This window comes from Dermatophagoides pteronyssinus, unplaced genomic scaffold (genome assembly GCF_027571235.1).
Source record: "Dermatophagoides pteronyssinus isolate colony J.1.1.1.1 unplaced genomic scaffold, Derpt_VIB-CSIC_2022.12 sq0005, whole genome shotgun sequence".
Lineage (NCBI taxonomy): Eukaryota > Metazoa > Arthropoda > Arachnida > Sarcoptiformes > Pyroglyphidae > Dermatophagoides > Dermatophagoides pteronyssinus.
Window position 1 is genome coordinate 3,192,675 of NW_027461529.1, and position 16,719 is coordinate 3,209,393.

At 34.1% G+C, this 16,719-nt stretch overlaps 2 protein-coding genes and 1 long non-coding RNA gene across 8 annotated transcripts; 1 reads left to right on the plus strand and 2 right to left on the minus strand.

Annotated features, from left to right (window-relative positions):
* Positions 1–298: 298 nt before the first annotated feature.
* LOC113797094 (uncharacterized) lies at positions 299–7,451 on the minus strand. 3 transcript variants are annotated; one of them, XM_027347421.2, is made up of 5 exons: positions 6,516–7,451; positions 6,243–6,436; positions 3,522–3,620; positions 2,672–3,386; positions 299–1,957 (listed from the first exon to the last, which is right to left on the minus strand). In XM_027347421.2, the coding sequence occupies exons 1-5, from the start codon at positions 6,940–6,942 to the stop codon at positions 1,074–1,076; spliced, it is 2,319 nt and encodes a 772-aa protein (XP_027203222.2). In that variant the 5' UTR covers positions 6,943–7,451; the 3' UTR covers positions 299–1,073. The 3 variants fall into 3 exon arrangements, with proteins under 3 accessions (XP_027203222.2, XP_027203221.2, XP_027203220.2); XM_027347420.2 differs by having other exon boundaries at positions 2,672–3,382; positions 3,506–3,620; XM_027347419.2 differs by having other exon boundaries at positions 2,672–3,385; positions 3,506–3,620; positions 6,516–7,448.
* Positions 7,452–7,995: 544 nt separating this feature from the next.
* LOC142644965 (uncharacterized) lies at positions 7,996–9,318 on the plus strand. The gene is made up of 2 exons (XR_012846177.1): positions 7,996–9,039; positions 9,124–9,318. It is a non-coding gene; the product is annotated as an uncharacterized LOC142644965 (long non-coding RNA).
* A 545-nt stretch (positions 9,319–9,863) lies between these two features.
* On the minus strand, positions 9,864–14,493 carry LOC113797107 (uncharacterized). 4 transcript variants are annotated; one of them, XR_012846175.1, is made up of 10 exons: positions 13,536–14,492; positions 13,367–13,483; positions 13,027–13,311; positions 12,815–12,965; positions 12,590–12,744; positions 12,366–12,521; positions 12,172–12,306; positions 10,787–12,120; positions 10,482–10,698; positions 9,864–10,163 (listed from the first exon to the last, which is right to left on the minus strand). XR_012846175.1 is itself a non-coding variant. In XM_075819844.1 (10 exons), exons 2-10 carry the CDS (start codon positions 14,032–14,034, stop codon positions 10,621–10,623), a joined length of 2,910 nt encoding a protein of 969 aa, XP_075675959.1. In that variant the 5' UTR covers positions 14,035–14,107; positions 14,227–14,491; the 3' UTR covers positions 10,380–10,620. The 4 variants fall into 4 exon arrangements, 3 of the variants coding, with proteins under 3 accessions (XP_075675959.1, XP_075675958.1, XP_027203237.2); XM_075819844.1 differs by lacking the exon at positions 9,864–10,163 and having other exon boundaries at positions 10,380–10,698; positions 13,536–14,107; positions 14,227–14,491; XM_075819843.1 differs by lacking the exon at positions 9,864–10,163 and having other exon boundaries at positions 10,380–10,703; positions 13,536–14,493.
* Positions 14,494–16,719: the final 2,226 nt, after the last annotated feature.

A 16,719-nucleotide genomic window follows, 5' to 3' on the forward strand; every position in this document is an offset into this window, starting at 1 on the left:
ATATTAAATTAGACAAACATGATATAGATGATATAGATGTGATTTTTGGTTGATGATGATCATCACTGGCTTGATCATTATCATCATCATCATTAGATGATGTGATTTAGTGTGCGGCAGCATTGATTTGTTGAGTAATATTTCATCATAATTTGTTTTTGGTTTGGAATTATTGTTATTGAGATGAGAAAGCACCATTATTGTGAAATGATAATGACATGATTTAATCATCATATTCATCGATCATCATTAACATTATCATTATTGTTGAATAACTTAGATAAATAATTCATTTCAATTTCAAAACAAAAAAATTTTATTCATTTTTCAATTGAATTATTGTTTGTATTGAGAATTTTTATCAATTTTTTCAAAATATTTAAACATTGTATCAGATTTGTTTGTTTGACAAAAATGAAAAATGATAAATACAATGCCCATGTGGATGTGGATGTGTGTGTGTTAGTGACTAAAAAAGAAAAAGACATAATTCAATGTCCGTTCATATGTCTAACATTGAAAAGGAAAAATTGTTATAAATGTTCATTATTTTTATATAAATCAACAATGAACAATCAAGTCAAGAAATTCTACAAAAAAGAAATATTTTATATTTTGGGGATTTTGGTGATGGTGGATAAATGCAATCAACTATGTAATACGCCCAACCGAACAAAGAACAAAAATGAGTGATGAACTATGTCATCAGATTGGACAGGAAACAACATCACATATGTATTCTTTCTCTTTTCTCTTTTTCTTCTTTTTTTGCTTGGTTTGCTATCAGTTTTTTTCTATTTCTTTTTCTCCGTCTCAAACAAACCGTTCGTTTGGTCAGGGAAAAAAATTAATCTCTGAGAATAAAGTCGAAAAAAAATGAAGGAGGAAGATGAAAACACAAACAACAAATACCAGATGATGCTGATGATGAAATTCTTTATTTTCGAAAAGGAAAGAAATGCTGAACACCAGATGTTGATGATTGTGGCTGCTATATGGTCTGTAGTATAAAATAACTTGTAAAATGTTCTATCTGAATTAATCTTCTAATAGATGTAATCATCATTTCCCAACTAAAATATTTGCGTCGGTAGATTAGATGTATGATGCTTTGTAGTAGAATCCAATGGATTTAGATACGACGTTTCACCGTGATGATGATGATGGTGATGATGGTGATGATGTAAATGTCCGGCTGCGGCAGCCGCAGCAGCCGCTGCAGCAGCTGCTGCTGCTGAACTATTTTGACCATTACATCCACTTGTTACAACCGAAGGCGTTGGTGGGGGTGGTGGTCCAGCACCGGCTAAAGGAAGAAAACCTGCTGCTGCCGCTGTACCAAGACAAGGCGATGTGATCGATGGTTGATGATGGTGATGAGAATTGGCAGCCGCCATGGATGCCATGATCAGTTTGGAACTTAGAGCGCTTGCATCTTCAGACATTTGATGAGCAGATACATTGATTGATAAAGGAGAATCGCCACCTCCGTTAGTATGATGTGGATGTACCATATTTGGTGATTGAATCATCGATTGGTGTTGATTTGGATGATGATGATGAGGGTGATGAAGATGATGGGAATGAGGATGATGACCATGCGAATGTGAATGATGGGAATGATTACCGGTTCCAGTGAGAAGTGCGGCAGCAGCGGCTGCAGCAGCTGTCGGAGACGAATGATCATGATGATGATGCGATGCTGACATTGATCCATGGTGATTGGACATCCATTTGGCCATTGTTGGAGACAACATGCCAGGCGACATGGCTTGATGATTAAGTTGGTTAAGTTGGTGATGATTGTGATGGTGATTATGATGAAGATGAGGATTTTTGAGCATAGAACCATTGTCGCCGTTGTTAAGCATCATATTCGAAGTCGATGTCGGTGTATTCGACGACATTAGATGATTATTATTGGCTGAAGGCATCATCAATGTCAGCACAGATTTTGCTATTCAACAAAATTACCAACAAAATTTGAAACAACAGGCCAGATAAAGAAAAGCACTACGTGTTTATTTTGTTTGATTAATTATCAACACACAGCACTGGTTACTTAAATCCATAATCTATGTCTGAGTCTAGAAAATTCATTTTATTCTTAATATAGAGTTGACTGCCTGAATTGTTTGTTGCATAAATAGAACAATGCAATCATTAGAATTGCTTCATTGGGGAGCTTATCACCATCAGTCATTTAGAATATACTATCATAATGATGATGATGTGGTTTGCTGGTGTATCATCATTCTGCATATTTTATGATCACACCGAACTATTTTTTGTTACTTATCATTGCCAATATTTTGCTTGGTATCTGGCTCGTGCCAAGGCCAATCTATCTATCATTAATTACATCCTCAAAAAATGAATCACGAACACTAAAGCCAGACAAATCTTGCCATAACATTGAGATTTGTTTTCTGTTCAATTAATTAACTAATTGCTTGATGCTGAATAACAACAAAACGTTAGTCCAAATACTACTACTACTCTCAATATGCATATGATAAATATAAACTAAAATGAAACGCATAACTTTCATCAAAGGTGAACTATCGACTACACACACTACATTTATTTAAAAAAACAAGAAAATATTGAACCATGATAAATGGGCGCCATTAACAATTGAGCACGTTCCCTACAATTATTGTTTACTTACAATCATTACGTTGACCATCACTGTCACCACCACCACCACCTCCAACACTATTATCGCCGGTCATTGTTAATGAAATTGAGCCATTCGATGAAAGAGAAGAATCGGATGTTGATGATGAAGAATCATTACTTTGTTGATCGATTGGCGATTGTGACGATGTGTGTACAACAATATTGTTGTTATTGTTTTCCCCATTAGTACCATTACTGTCGGCAATAATTGATCGATCACCATTGGTCATTGTTACCGAAGACATTGCTTCATTATCATTTGTCATTGAAGACGATGATGATGATGCGGATGATGAAGATGCCGATGTAGTTGTGCCTACAATATCTTCACCGCCACATTTCTGTTGTTGTTGCAAATGTTTAGCTTTTGCTACGGCAACTTCAATTCTTCGTCGAAATTCATTGGAAAAAGGAGACATCTGGTCAACCATTGACGATGTAATGCTTACATCATCGGTTCCCATCATACTTGAATCATTTTGTTGTTGTCGCTGTTGTTGTTGTTGATTAACATTCAATTCTGGACTTGAAGATGAAACGGCTACTGCTGTCATAGGTGACACAGGTGATACTGGATTTTGAGTGGTTGTTGATATGGAATCAGCAGCCACGATAGAATTGTTATTATTACCATTACTGTTGTTATTTCCTTTTGCTTGCGATCCATTACTACTATTGTTGTTGGTCATCGTACTTGATGCTACTGTATGTATTGACCAATCCAAATGCAAATCAAACAAACAAACGAAAAAACAAATTGATTATCATTGATTCGAACCTACGAATTTGGTTTTTTTACTTTCTGAAATGTTAATCAACTTACCATTATTATTGTTATTATTATTATTGTTGTTGTTGTTGGATCCATTATTTGATGAACATTTTTGCACACCACGCTCTTGTTTACGAAATTTTGCACGACGATTTTGGAACCATACCTAGAGATTTAGATGAGATACAAATATCATGTATGGATGATTATGTGATCGAATCAAATTTGTTATTTGACTATTAAACAAATAAACAAATTGAATTGTTAAATCAATTTGTTATTCTGTGCAAATAACAAACACAAGTCGGAAACCCGATAAATCCAGATGAAAATGACAATGTGGAAACTTGCCATCTTCTCGAATCAATAAAAGGCGTCAAAATTATCGCCTAAAAAATTTCATTTTCAATGATGACTATTGGCCGCAAGCTATGTTCGTTAGAATTCTCTATTTCACACTTGCTTTCAACCCCAATGAAAACAGTGTGTTAACCTACCAAAACGAGCTATTGAAACACGTATAGATAGACGTGACCCAATCTTTCCAGCAAAATCGACCACCATCAGGGTGATGATGGCTATGTTTGCTGTTTTTCTATTTGATTTCATTTTTCCATCTAATTTGATAACAAGATTAAACTTTTTTTCATTCTACGTTACGTGCCTGATTATGGTTTTGCTAGGCAGAATAGTTTTATTGACGACGATGAAGATACAAAACGTCATGAAAATATACAATTTTGTTTTGTTTACATTTTCAATTTATCACATCTGATGCTTCACATCTTCATATTTTGTTTGTTGGCACCCCACGATTCTTGTCGATTTGTCTTTTTTTCGAAAAAATGGCTCGTGGCTCCTTGTGTTGAAAACTTATTTCTCAATTTTTTTTTCCAATTCAAACAGACAAAAAAACCCGACGACAAAACGACAAGTGAGTCCAGGTGTCAAGGTTTTTTTGTTGTATTAAGTGCAAACAAACTATTTCAACACAACCCGGTCTTGTTAGTTGAGAACGGAAAAGAAAAGAAACAAAAAACTTCTAAATCGGTGACATTTACATTTCAATCAATCATTCATTTATCGTGAAATGAACATTCGTTGTTTTTTGCTTGTTATTGCGAATAAACTCCGGAATACAATAGGCCATTCAAATATATATAGGGTGAATGAAAATAAACATAAATGGGTGACACTTGCGACAAACTTGCTTTGCTTTTCAAAAAAATTCTATGATTGTTTCGAGTGTGACATAAACAAATAATACACAATACCAGATGATGATGACGATGATGACGATGATGATGATGATGATGATAATGAATCCAATTGACAATTGTCATTGTCGTACACTGATTTTGGATGGACAAACTTTTAAGAAAATTAAACTCGATAAATGAATGAATCATTCAATATAAGAGTGAATGACAATGTCCAATTTCTCGATCATCATCATTGGCACCAATCATAATGGCTAAATCCATTTAGCATTGTTGTTGTTGTTTTCGGCAAACAAAAATCTAACAAGTTTAGAAAATTTTCATTTGTTATTTTTGTTTGTAGGATGTTTATAGTTGTGGCCTTTTTCTTTTGTTGTTGTTGTTGATCGGTAGTTGTTGTATGGTTGTAAATTATTCAAATCCATTAGTTTGATTAAAAGTCAACTGGCAATTGTTTGTTTGTTTGTTTGTGTGATGAAAATTGCATCCAAACAAACAAACATCAAACATCAACAAGCAAAGCCAGAAAACGCATAAGTGGCTATAATATTGCGATTAACGGACAATCAGGATATTCAATTTTCTTGCATTCCCTTTTGCTTTCCCCTTCTGGAATGGAGACAAATGGCCATGCCAAATAGCATCTACCATTATCACCACCATCATCATCATCATGATCGAATCGTGATGCATTTTCTCATTGTTCTTTTTTCTGTTTGCTGTGTCTGGCAAAACAATTTTGTTTTTTTCTGGTCCCTTTGTATAATTGTTCTTTTTTGCCAAGTTTAGTTTGATTCATCATCAAGTGGAGACGAAAAAAATGATGATAATTTGACTTTGCCACGTGTCATAATACTAGCGAAATGAACATATAGTGTTTTGTAGCAAACAAAATTCGTCGTCAAAATAATCAAGAAGACATCATCATCATCTTGACCATGGTTTTGTATCGTCCTAGAAAACTATCATATCATTCGGTAGCTACTACTACTGCTGCTAAAGTTGAAGGGAATTTGTTTCCCGAAAAAAACCAACGTAAATAGTTGTTAAAGATACAACAAAATGATTGTGTTGTGTATTGACAATTACTACAACGCCGACAATTATCGCCGCGTGATCGGCGGTCCCATTCATATATTTCATTCTCTTTTTCTTACTCATAATAAATTCAATGATGTTTTGTTTGTTTGTGTTTATGTGCGCGCGTGCTAAGGTACAGCAATTCGTGATGGAAGGCACAGTTGACACGTGTTGTTATCAATTGATGGCTAAATGTCAAGAGTATACTTGTGACACGTGTTTTGATTCCTGTATACAACATGCCTTGGCATCACAGAATGTTGGACATGTTTTTTTGTTTCAATTACATTCGAATGTCTCTGGAGAAATTTTCAATTTTCAAAATAGCACCTGCCCTATTCTCAGTTGGTTTGTTCAGTTCACATGGAAAAGAAAATTCAACAACAAAGCAAAAGCAGGCTGAGAAATCGATGGGAACCGTTTTTCTCATTTTTCACATTTTGCTCTCTTTCTCTCTTTCACCCAAAATAATCGATTTTGACACTTACCTGAACACGAGCTTCAGTCAGATCGGTTCTTAATGCAATTTCTTCACGTGTGTAGATATCTGGATAATGAGTTTCTTGGAATGCCTTTTCCAATTCTTTCAGCTGCGATGAACTAAATGTTGTTCGAATTCTTCTTTGTTTACGTTTTTCAGTTATATTCGTCACATCATTGACCATTACTTTATAAGGAAAATCTATTTTTTACAACCAAAAAGAAGTTATCGAGTTAAGTTTGGATCAAAAAGAGATAGAGAACAAAATGATGGAAATTACTTTGCAATCCGAGTCCGGTTTGAAACATCGGTGTTTGAATATGATCGTTATGATGTGTTCGATGACCACCACCACTAGCAACACCGGTGGCAATATGATGATGATGATGATTAGCAGCAGCTGCAGCCGCTGCCACCGACATACGACTTGATATTGACATTGATGTTGGAGCATTAGCTACTGATTGGCCAGTTATTGTATTGGTTCGCATACTGGACATACCATTCATTGGATTTGGTGGTGCCATCACCGAATTCGTGTAACGACCATAACCAACTGATGGTAATTGAGAACACGATGAACTAAGATCCGGATAACCGCCTGAACACGTTAATTGGCAATTGACCGAACCAATCGTGTCCATTGGTGATGATAATGGACAAGTGGTTGGATCAAAACTTTGATTCAAATATGAATAATGATCCATTGTTGTTTTCTCACAAGATTATATTTCACACACTCACTATGATTTGTAAATAATAAGGATATTATTTTTTTTATAAAAAAATGATCATTTCCCGCGAACCGATGTCATAAAACATTAAACACATCTAATGAGGAAAGAATGAATTTTTGGTTTTTTTGATGAAAATAAATATGTGACATTCATTAATGTCACGCTATTAGACGATGATAGTAATGAAAATCAATCAAACGGTGCAAATGATGAGATGAAATTTTTCATTGAACATTTTTCACTATCAATGGTCATTGCCATAATCACCAGATAAAATTGGCAAAACTAATTCAAACTGTTCAATGAATTGCGTGAATCAATATATTTTTTGCTAATCAAATTCAAAATTTTTTCGTTCGATTTCGGTTCGAACGAAATTTGCTGAACTGAACTGAAATAAAACTTTTATAATGGTTTTGAAACGTTTTTCCGATCTGGTTGTGGATTCTTGTTTCTCGGTTTCTTTTCTTGTTTGGTTATCAGAGTTGGTGAATATTGCAAACAACAATAGAGAATATACAGAGGCGACGACGAATCAGAATGGAAAGTAAAGAATGGAAATATCATAAATAAATGATTTCTCTTCTTTCAGCCAATCAATGACAACAAGAATAATTCCATATAGTGTCTATAATTGAAATATAACGATTCGGGTAGGCTGGGCTTTATCGTTTCTGTTCAGCACTGAATCCACTATTTTTAGCATTTTCCAACTTTATATTCTATCTAACTTTGCGAATGACTGTGTTTTGTTGCAAAAAGTTTTTTCTCTGTTTTGGAACCGAGATCATCATGATAATGTGAATGAGTGCGCGCGTCGCCAAAAACCAATGAGAATTTAATTTAATTAAAAAACGGACCAACCAACAATAACAACAACAAAACATTGGCTATTTCGAAATCAAACACAAAAACAAAACAAAAAACGATAAAATACGCCAAAAAGACAAATGAAAAACAAACAAACACAAAAATTATTTCCATTGGCGCCATTATATTGGATTTTAGGATTGCATTGATGCTTGATTTGTATGAAATGCAAGTGTGACACAAACCTAATAATAATATCAATCGAAAATGAATGAGAATTTTTCTCGCTAATTGTCCACATTGCCAAATTCTCGTGAGATAATCATGGTGGAAAAAGGATGGAAAATGGATAATGATGTTTTGAATTTGGTATAAAGAAAAAACCACAATGCTATCGATTCTGTCTGTATGAATTATTCATTTGTGTTTTGTTCTGTCCAATTCTATCACCTGTGCTTTTCTTTAAACCAATTCTGTGTTTTGAATCAAAGATTTATGTTTGAGATGGATGGATGGATGAATGAACGCAGTCATTGGACTTACTATCTCTGGTGATTATTATCTTGATTATCATCGATTATTCAACTTTCGCTACTTTCTGACATGACCGAATAGATGATATTCAACAAACAAAAACTCCAATTGACAATAAACAGAAACATTATTGTTACTGGTTCTGGTGATAAACTGAATTTGATCTAGAATTCACTTGTTTCTGAGATCAAGTGTGCCATTATTGTTATCATTATGATTATGATTCTGCCAGTCTAAGCAATAAACACAGCAGCAGAAATAATAGTAATAGAACAATGATCGATCAACCAAATGTTATATTCAAAAGCAAAAAATTCAATCAATTTTAAGCAAGTGAATCACACAATATGTACAGCCATTTAGTTTCACTTGTCCATCCAACAAATAAAATGCAACCAGGCTAAAATGAGCCATTATGTTGAAAGTGTGTGTGGATGCAAATGCTCATATTGAAAACCATATTGAAAACCATATTGGCAAACCATTGGCTCTACGTTGCATTGCAAACAAAAAACAAACCCATTTCATTGCATATTTTCGCAATACATACTTATTGCTTTTATTTTTCGGATAACTAACCGCTAAACGAACCGAAAGAATGATGAACATTTATTAAAGGAACAAAACAGTCATCATCAATGAATATATTTCGTGTTGGTAGCAAAAAAACCAGAAAAGATATAGCCATTTAATGTAAGATTAATATTGTGCTAACTACAGTGGGTGAGTGAAAAAAAAACTTACGGTAAAAACTCAGTGCCTGTTTCATTCATTCATTCAACATTTTTCACAATTCCATTCATTTAGATCCGCGATGATCGCTAGTGCAAACATTAAACAACAACCAAATCGATAATACACAATGGTTTTTTTGGTATACCGAAACAGTGAAAAAAAAGAAAAATCTACAAAAACCAGACCCGATTGTCTTTATTCATTCACTCATTCATTTTTGATCGGAAAAAAACAACGATGTGTATATCCATTGTTGAATTGAATTGATTGCCGAATATAAAAGAACTTGAACACCCGAAATATCCAAAAATGAATGAATGAAAAAAGGTCCCGAGAGTCTTTGACAACGACAACAACAACAACCCGAAAAAAAATTGGAAAACTACTAAACACTAAATCAAACTTATCCACCATTATGCTTGAATGTGTGTGTTGTTTATATACGAGCAAAGCGTTTTTTCTCTTGATCGTATGTACTAGCCAATTGTTAAATGTTTTAATACGGATGATGATTATTTGATTCACAAACATTACACTATTGGGCAGAGAGAAAGAAATTGAATGAATTTTTTTTTCTTTTTTTTGCGTTTTGTTTGATTGAGTTGTCATCTGTGGCCTATTATTATTGGCATAGAAAAACATGGATCCAACAAACTAAAACTAAAATCATCTGATCCATTCAATGTGTTCATTCATTTCATTTTGATTTTGAATTTTTTTCAAGTTTCAAAAGACCGCCAAAGAAGAACAGTGTTTGTTTCATTTTAGTTATTGATTTGCAACAAAACAAAAACAATTTTCAATTTATTTTTTGAATGACAGGTTTTCACATTTTGATATAAAGTAATAATTATTATCTGTAAATACAACAAAAGTGATTAATAAAATATATATTCAATACAATGCTCTTTTCATTTGTTTCCATTATTTCATTCAGATAATACAGGTGATTGACAATTTATCCATAGTGTCCATCATGATCAAGACCTTAGGATGATAATCTGATTAGCTGATGCCGAATAAACCCCCATCCAAAATATTGAATCAGCATCATCAAAGAAAAGAAACCAGGCACACTAAATGCCAACTTTGAAATAATCAAATAGCGAAAACTAAAAAGAAAAAAAGTAAATTTGCCGAAATCAGCAATGATGATGATGATGAAAAATATAGAGAAAGTGCATATGGTTGATGAAAACCTCAAAATATCGTTCACTGTCTATTGGTTTTGGTTTGTTTGTTTGTCGGATTTTTTTGTTGTTTCAATTCAATTTATTGAACGTACATTGTAAAATGGGTAACCATCAAGTGATGGTCAAAAGTGTGCATTGAGGTTGAATTTGATAAATTTTATTTTCTAATTTTCTAATGTGATAATCAGGCAAAAACCAAACATTTTGTTACAAAAAAAGAATAAAATTATTACGCACGCGTATCACAAGCATCGGAAACGTTTTTCATCGTGGTTTTTGTTTTAATGTTCATGGTCAATTAGATCGAAAATTTGAATCCGGTAATTCAAGCAAACGGGCCATATCAAATTATAGTCTGCCAACGTGAATAAACGAATTAGATTCCGGTTTTTGTTGGTTTTGGTTTTGATTGTTGATAAATCTGAGCCAATTTAATTCGATTCAATTGTCGTTGCTTTGCTTGCATCACAGCATCAGAACCGAACAAAAAAAAGGAAAAAGGAAAAAATCAAGCGGACAAACAGAAAAATTTAAATTCAAACCAATGTGATGACCGACGATGATGAACAACAATGATGATGATTATTGCTGCTACTGCTGGTGGGATGTTGTGGATTGAATTTGATAAATTTTCTTTGAACATCACCATATAGACATTGATTGAAATTGTCATCAATGTAATCGACAAATTGGTCATTATTGGATGTTGTTGTTGTACATAGAACATGTTGGGGCTTATTGTTCGCTATCATTATGTCATTGGTTTGTTGGTCATACAAATAATCAAATGGATCATGGTGATCATCCAATGGTACATTTGGCAAGGAATATTGCTTGAAAGGTGTTATCATCATTTCGGATTGAAGTGTATCATTATTATCGACATTATTATGGTGATTGGTTATTGAAAATCGCTTCATAATGATATGTTCATTAATATGATTATTGTGTTTAAGTTGTTGGATTCTTACGATAGTGCGAACGAGAAACCCCATCAATACGGATAATAATAAAAATATTAAGGCAAATATCCAATTACCATTAGTGACTAAGAGTTTGAACAATTTTGCTATGATTGAGGGCAAATTCCAGGAAATACTAGCATTATCGTTATTGAAACTAGAATTGGCATCATTCATTGATGACGTATCATTCAAATCACTAATATGGTTCAATATAAGAGGTATTAATGAATTGGATGATGATGATTTGGTTGATGTGGCATATGTTTGTGCAATTTTGGGCAGATGTGTATAGAATATATAAGGCTTACTGGATCCTTGTTGATTGAATGTTAAAACATTGAGTTTGATTCGATATTGATTGAGATGGGAGATATTGGCCATAAGCCATGTTATTGGATAATCGAATATACATGAATCGATACCATTCGATTGTTCAATATTGTCGGTCATATTCCAGATAAGCATATGATCGACTGGTCGATAAATTTCCAGCCGACAATAAGTATCGATACCGCCATTGAAATGATATTGGCACTTAATCTTTGGTGATGATTGTTCATCATATTCATCAATGGAATATCTTTCATCCAACATATCCACTATACATTTGTGAATGGGTTCCGGTGGACCAAACGGTATAACCGTATAGACACACGGTTCTTTTGTTTTACCGATCGAATTCTGAGCTACGCAGGACAATTGGCCATAATCATAACGATCGCGCGGCATAAACATCAAAACACTTTGGCTACCTCGAGTGGTATATTTATGATGATTGACAGACATTGCTGTGCCATTATGGTACCAATTGAAATATACCAACGATGGTCGGGCATCCACTTCACAAACAATAGTGATCGTTTCATTTATTGCAACAGCATACGTTTCTGTACGGCGACATCTAGGAGCATCTATTTGAAAGAAATTGATAAAATGAACCATTTCTCCCCAAAACTACTTACATGAAACTTGTATTGATAAATCATTACTTCGATTGCGTCCTAAGGAATTTTCTGCCAAACAATAATAATTACCATCATGGTGTTGAGGTCGAAGACAATCTATTGCCAGTTGATTATCATCCAAAACGGTGAATCCTATGAAATAAATTATCAATGTCATCAAACAATTTACCAAGAGAAGAGCGGATACACACGATCATCAGATTGTTGAATAGGGGTTGCATTATAAAACCATATAGCCGGTTTGTTTGGAAATGGATTAGCACGAATAGCACACCGAAAACGAACGGAAGAATTTTCTGTCAGCATATTTTGCGATTGAATCAATGATAGTTGTATGATTGGCATATCTATAAAATGATTAATCAATGAAAAGTATAAAGCATATTGTCATGGATCACACATCAAACTTATATACAATGTACAATGATACGTTGTTCATCTTGGATAGCTTGACCTTGATCCAATCTTATATTGATAGCCTGGCAGACAATTTCACTACCATCGTCATTTTCGTCGGGCACGAACCGCATTATACTACGGGAAAAATTCTGATCGACATCGTAATAATCTCTGCAAAATTAGCATCTCTATTAATTATCACACAAACAACAATGCATAGGATGCATAGATGATGACCTACTCGATACGAGAAAGAACACGTTGTCCATGCCGATACCAATGTAGTTGGGCAACTGGTCGTGATCCGTGTGATCGACAAAGAATTTGTGCATTTTGTCCTTTATGAAAAGCTTCTTTTGAACTTAATACGATTTCCACATTGATTGGTGGCACTGTTTGATGAGTGTGATGATCACTGTTGTCTAGAAAATATGTCTTGACAAAATTACTTACGTATAAGATCGATGTTAACCACACTTGATACCGGCTCGATCATATCGTTGTTGGTGGCTACACAACGAAACTGGCGTAAAAGATCATTGCGCATCAATGGTTGGATCAATTTTAATCGATTTCTTGCTCGCACTAATGCTTTGTACAGATAGTTAAAGGTGTTGGTTGAATTGGCTTCAAACGATGCAGCAGCATTGCGTTTGGAATGGGAATCAAAGACAAGCTCGTAAGAATCATCAATCAATGTAGAGCCTTCGTACCAAAGCACTTGTGGTAAGGGTTTCGCTATTTGATTGTTGGAGCCATCAGTCATTGTTGCTGTTGTGGTTGTCGAACTTACCTTGTTTAGTTTCACAGATTAGCTCAATGTATTGTCCTTCGAGATAAGGTCCGGCAAGGCCACCGTCGGTGATAAAAGTATCGTTATGGTCACGAATGAACACTTTGGTTGGAGGAACTAACCGGGTTGGTCAATGCAATGATCGGCGTAGATATCACAGCCAACTTACTGATCAGTTCCAGATGAATGAACCGATTTGTAGTGCGAGAATGACGATAGTCCACTCTACATCGGTAGATACCTTCGTCCTCGGCTTGAACGCGTTCGATGAGCAGAAAGGCCACTTGCTGTTGATAATCGATTCGATAGCTGGCCCGTTCCAAAAACGAATCAGTTACGCCATTACTACGGTATACAGCTTCGCTTGGCGAAGATCCATTCGACAAAGTATCCATGACATAATCCAATTTCGATGATGGTTTCAAAGCAACACCAGAGATGGCAGTCCGTTCATTGGTGGTCATCACAGTGGATGGAGAAGATGGCACCATCTGCCGTTGATTGCCGTAATGATGACGAGTGTCAATTATTAAGAATGGCGCTTTAGCATTCAGTCCTTTGAACCAGAATATCAGCATAACAACATCGGTCATCGATTTAGATTGATGATGAGGATGGTGATGGTTATGATGATTATGTTGAAAAGGTGCTGCCTTGTTGATAGCCATAAGAGGATCGGGTGAATCTTGCGCTCGTAATGAACATGCAAGTTCGATTTGTTTGTAAAGAAGCACTTGTTTTCTATCGATTTTGATTCGATTATAATCATATCGACAATCCACAAATATGAAACGATTACGTTCAAAAATATTGATCATTAGCAATAATGATATGGTCATTGTAATTATCATCGTCATTACTTTATTCTGGCCACAAACCAAGTACATCATTACATTTCCACACACCACAAATTCACTTTTCTGATTTCTCTCTCTCTTTATATGTCAATCAACATTTCAAACAATGTTGTCTATCAAATGAATCGTGGCTTCCAAACCGGGATCCTGAACTGAAAATGATGAAGAAATGAAACAAAATGTTTGCTCGTCATTTTTTGGTTTCCATCAAAAACCAGCAAGCATTGTGAAATTGGAAAATGGATGCGCGCGGTCAAAATACGCTTGAATCTTGATGGAACTGGCGTCGTCGTAATAGTGATGGTTGTTATAGCCATCAAGCAATCGACTGTAATAGTGAGATACCTTAGATGAATGCCAATCTAACAGTACATCAACCACACTGACGTCTGACAATTCAATTGATATGGATATGTGTTCATTATACATTGTTATTGTGGTTGTTTGATGATGATCACCATTTTTCAAAGCAATCTATTTTGATGAAGCCATTTTTATTCAACATATCGACCCATTTCATCACCATCGATTCATACGGAAAACGGAATGAATTGAACTTGAATTGTTTATTGGTCCCTCAGAAAGAGAAAATTGATTATGAATTTCCATATGACAATGTTAAGATTTGTTGTTAGTGATTGCAATGCCAACCAACAAATCAGCATGCAAATTTTTTCCTTGTTGGAAGAATCGGAATAATTTGCAATAAATGAATGAATGGTAAAACTAAAGAAAATCAAAGGCCAAATATTGTTTCCGTTGTTGTTGTGAACGGCAATACCCGTGAGAAAAGAATCGCACTTTCAAATCATTTAACCGACCAAACACTAGAATTGTTATGAGCAATTTTCCTTTTGCTTAGCAACATTACAAAGTCAAGCATACCTTTTGATCTAGAATTCTTAAAAAGAAATGCAATTCTTTTTCCTTTCCCAAAAAATGATGATGATCACTGGCCTCGATTCTTTTATTTAGTTCTGAAAAAATGAAAAGATGGAATCAATTGATCACTTGGGATCATTTATTTAACGATTTCATTTTGTTTCCAACAAATGTTTTTCACACACACAAAAAACTGGTTACCAATCAGTTAGTTATAACAACAACAGTAATAATAAATTGGTTTTCAGGATTATTATTTTTTTTCACATGATTCATTCATTTGTTGGTTGGTTATTTGTACAAATCAGGAAAATAAAAAAATGTGTGTCCGGTACATTCTGGAATTGATTGCACAAATTGATTTAGTTTTCTCCTTTTTTGCCAAAGTTAATCATTCAATTATAGATTGTTTTCCAGCAAAATGATGACCTTTGGATCAATTTGTTTTCTGACAAAGGTTGATTATATGGCTGACCACACATCAAAACAAAGATTATTAGATTGATGATAATTGATGTAATCACATATCATAGAAACATGCAATCATAATCATTATAATAATGCTATCACAAACACAACAACAACAACAATTTTTGTTAAATCACCAAGAAAATTGCTCAATTCTACTAACCAAAGAAAAAAAGAAAATATGTTATTTAGTGAAAAACAACAAAACATTATGGCTTTAATTAAGCATCTGTGTGTGTGTGTTTATTGTTAATGTCTACAAATCATCATCATATGAACTGCTTGTGCTGTTTTAGTTTCCGTTGGCCATTTATTTATTTTTCTTTTTTCTTTTCAATCCAAAAAGCATTGGCGGCTATTTGAACAACAACAGTCGCCGACAAAATAATAATTTTCACAATCAAATTGACCAAAAACATAAACTGATTTTGACTTTTTTGAACATTCAGACATCTATCATCATCATTGTTCTAACCCGAATTGATCATAGCAAAGCAAAAAAGTTTTTTTCCATCATGGGATGCGGAATTTGTTTGCCATGAAAATTGTTTTTGCACATTGTGGAAACCCTTTTTTTATTCATTCGATTCCTTTCTCTTTTCACATCAACCAGAACAAGACAGGAAAAAAGTTTGACAATAGGTGTTGTAGTTGTTTTCATTCAAGGCAATGATGATAATGATTATCATTACCATATTTGGTTTGTATGTTCGTTTCGGTTAAACACCCGAACCAAATGATGATTTGCATATGATGATTGTACAACGTTATTGTTGTTGTTGTTTGGGCTTTACTTTGAATTTCTTATGATTTTCCGCATCATCATCATCATCATCATGTAAGAATGTTATCTTTTTCCCAACAACAACAAACATAGCCTGAGGACAATTGATTCATCATCTCATTATCTCCATGCAGACTATGGGATAAATGTAATGATTTATTTTGAGATTTTTTTGTTACGGTTTTTGGTTTTGTTATCTTGTTCCGTTTCCGTAGAGTCCATAGTCAAAACAAAAATGACTGGATTGAATTGAATTGAATGCCAAAACAACAATGAAAAGAACATTTTGATTTGTTACAGATTTTTTTCATTACTGTTGTAAAAATGAACAACGTTGACAAAAAATTCTATTGTAATAACAA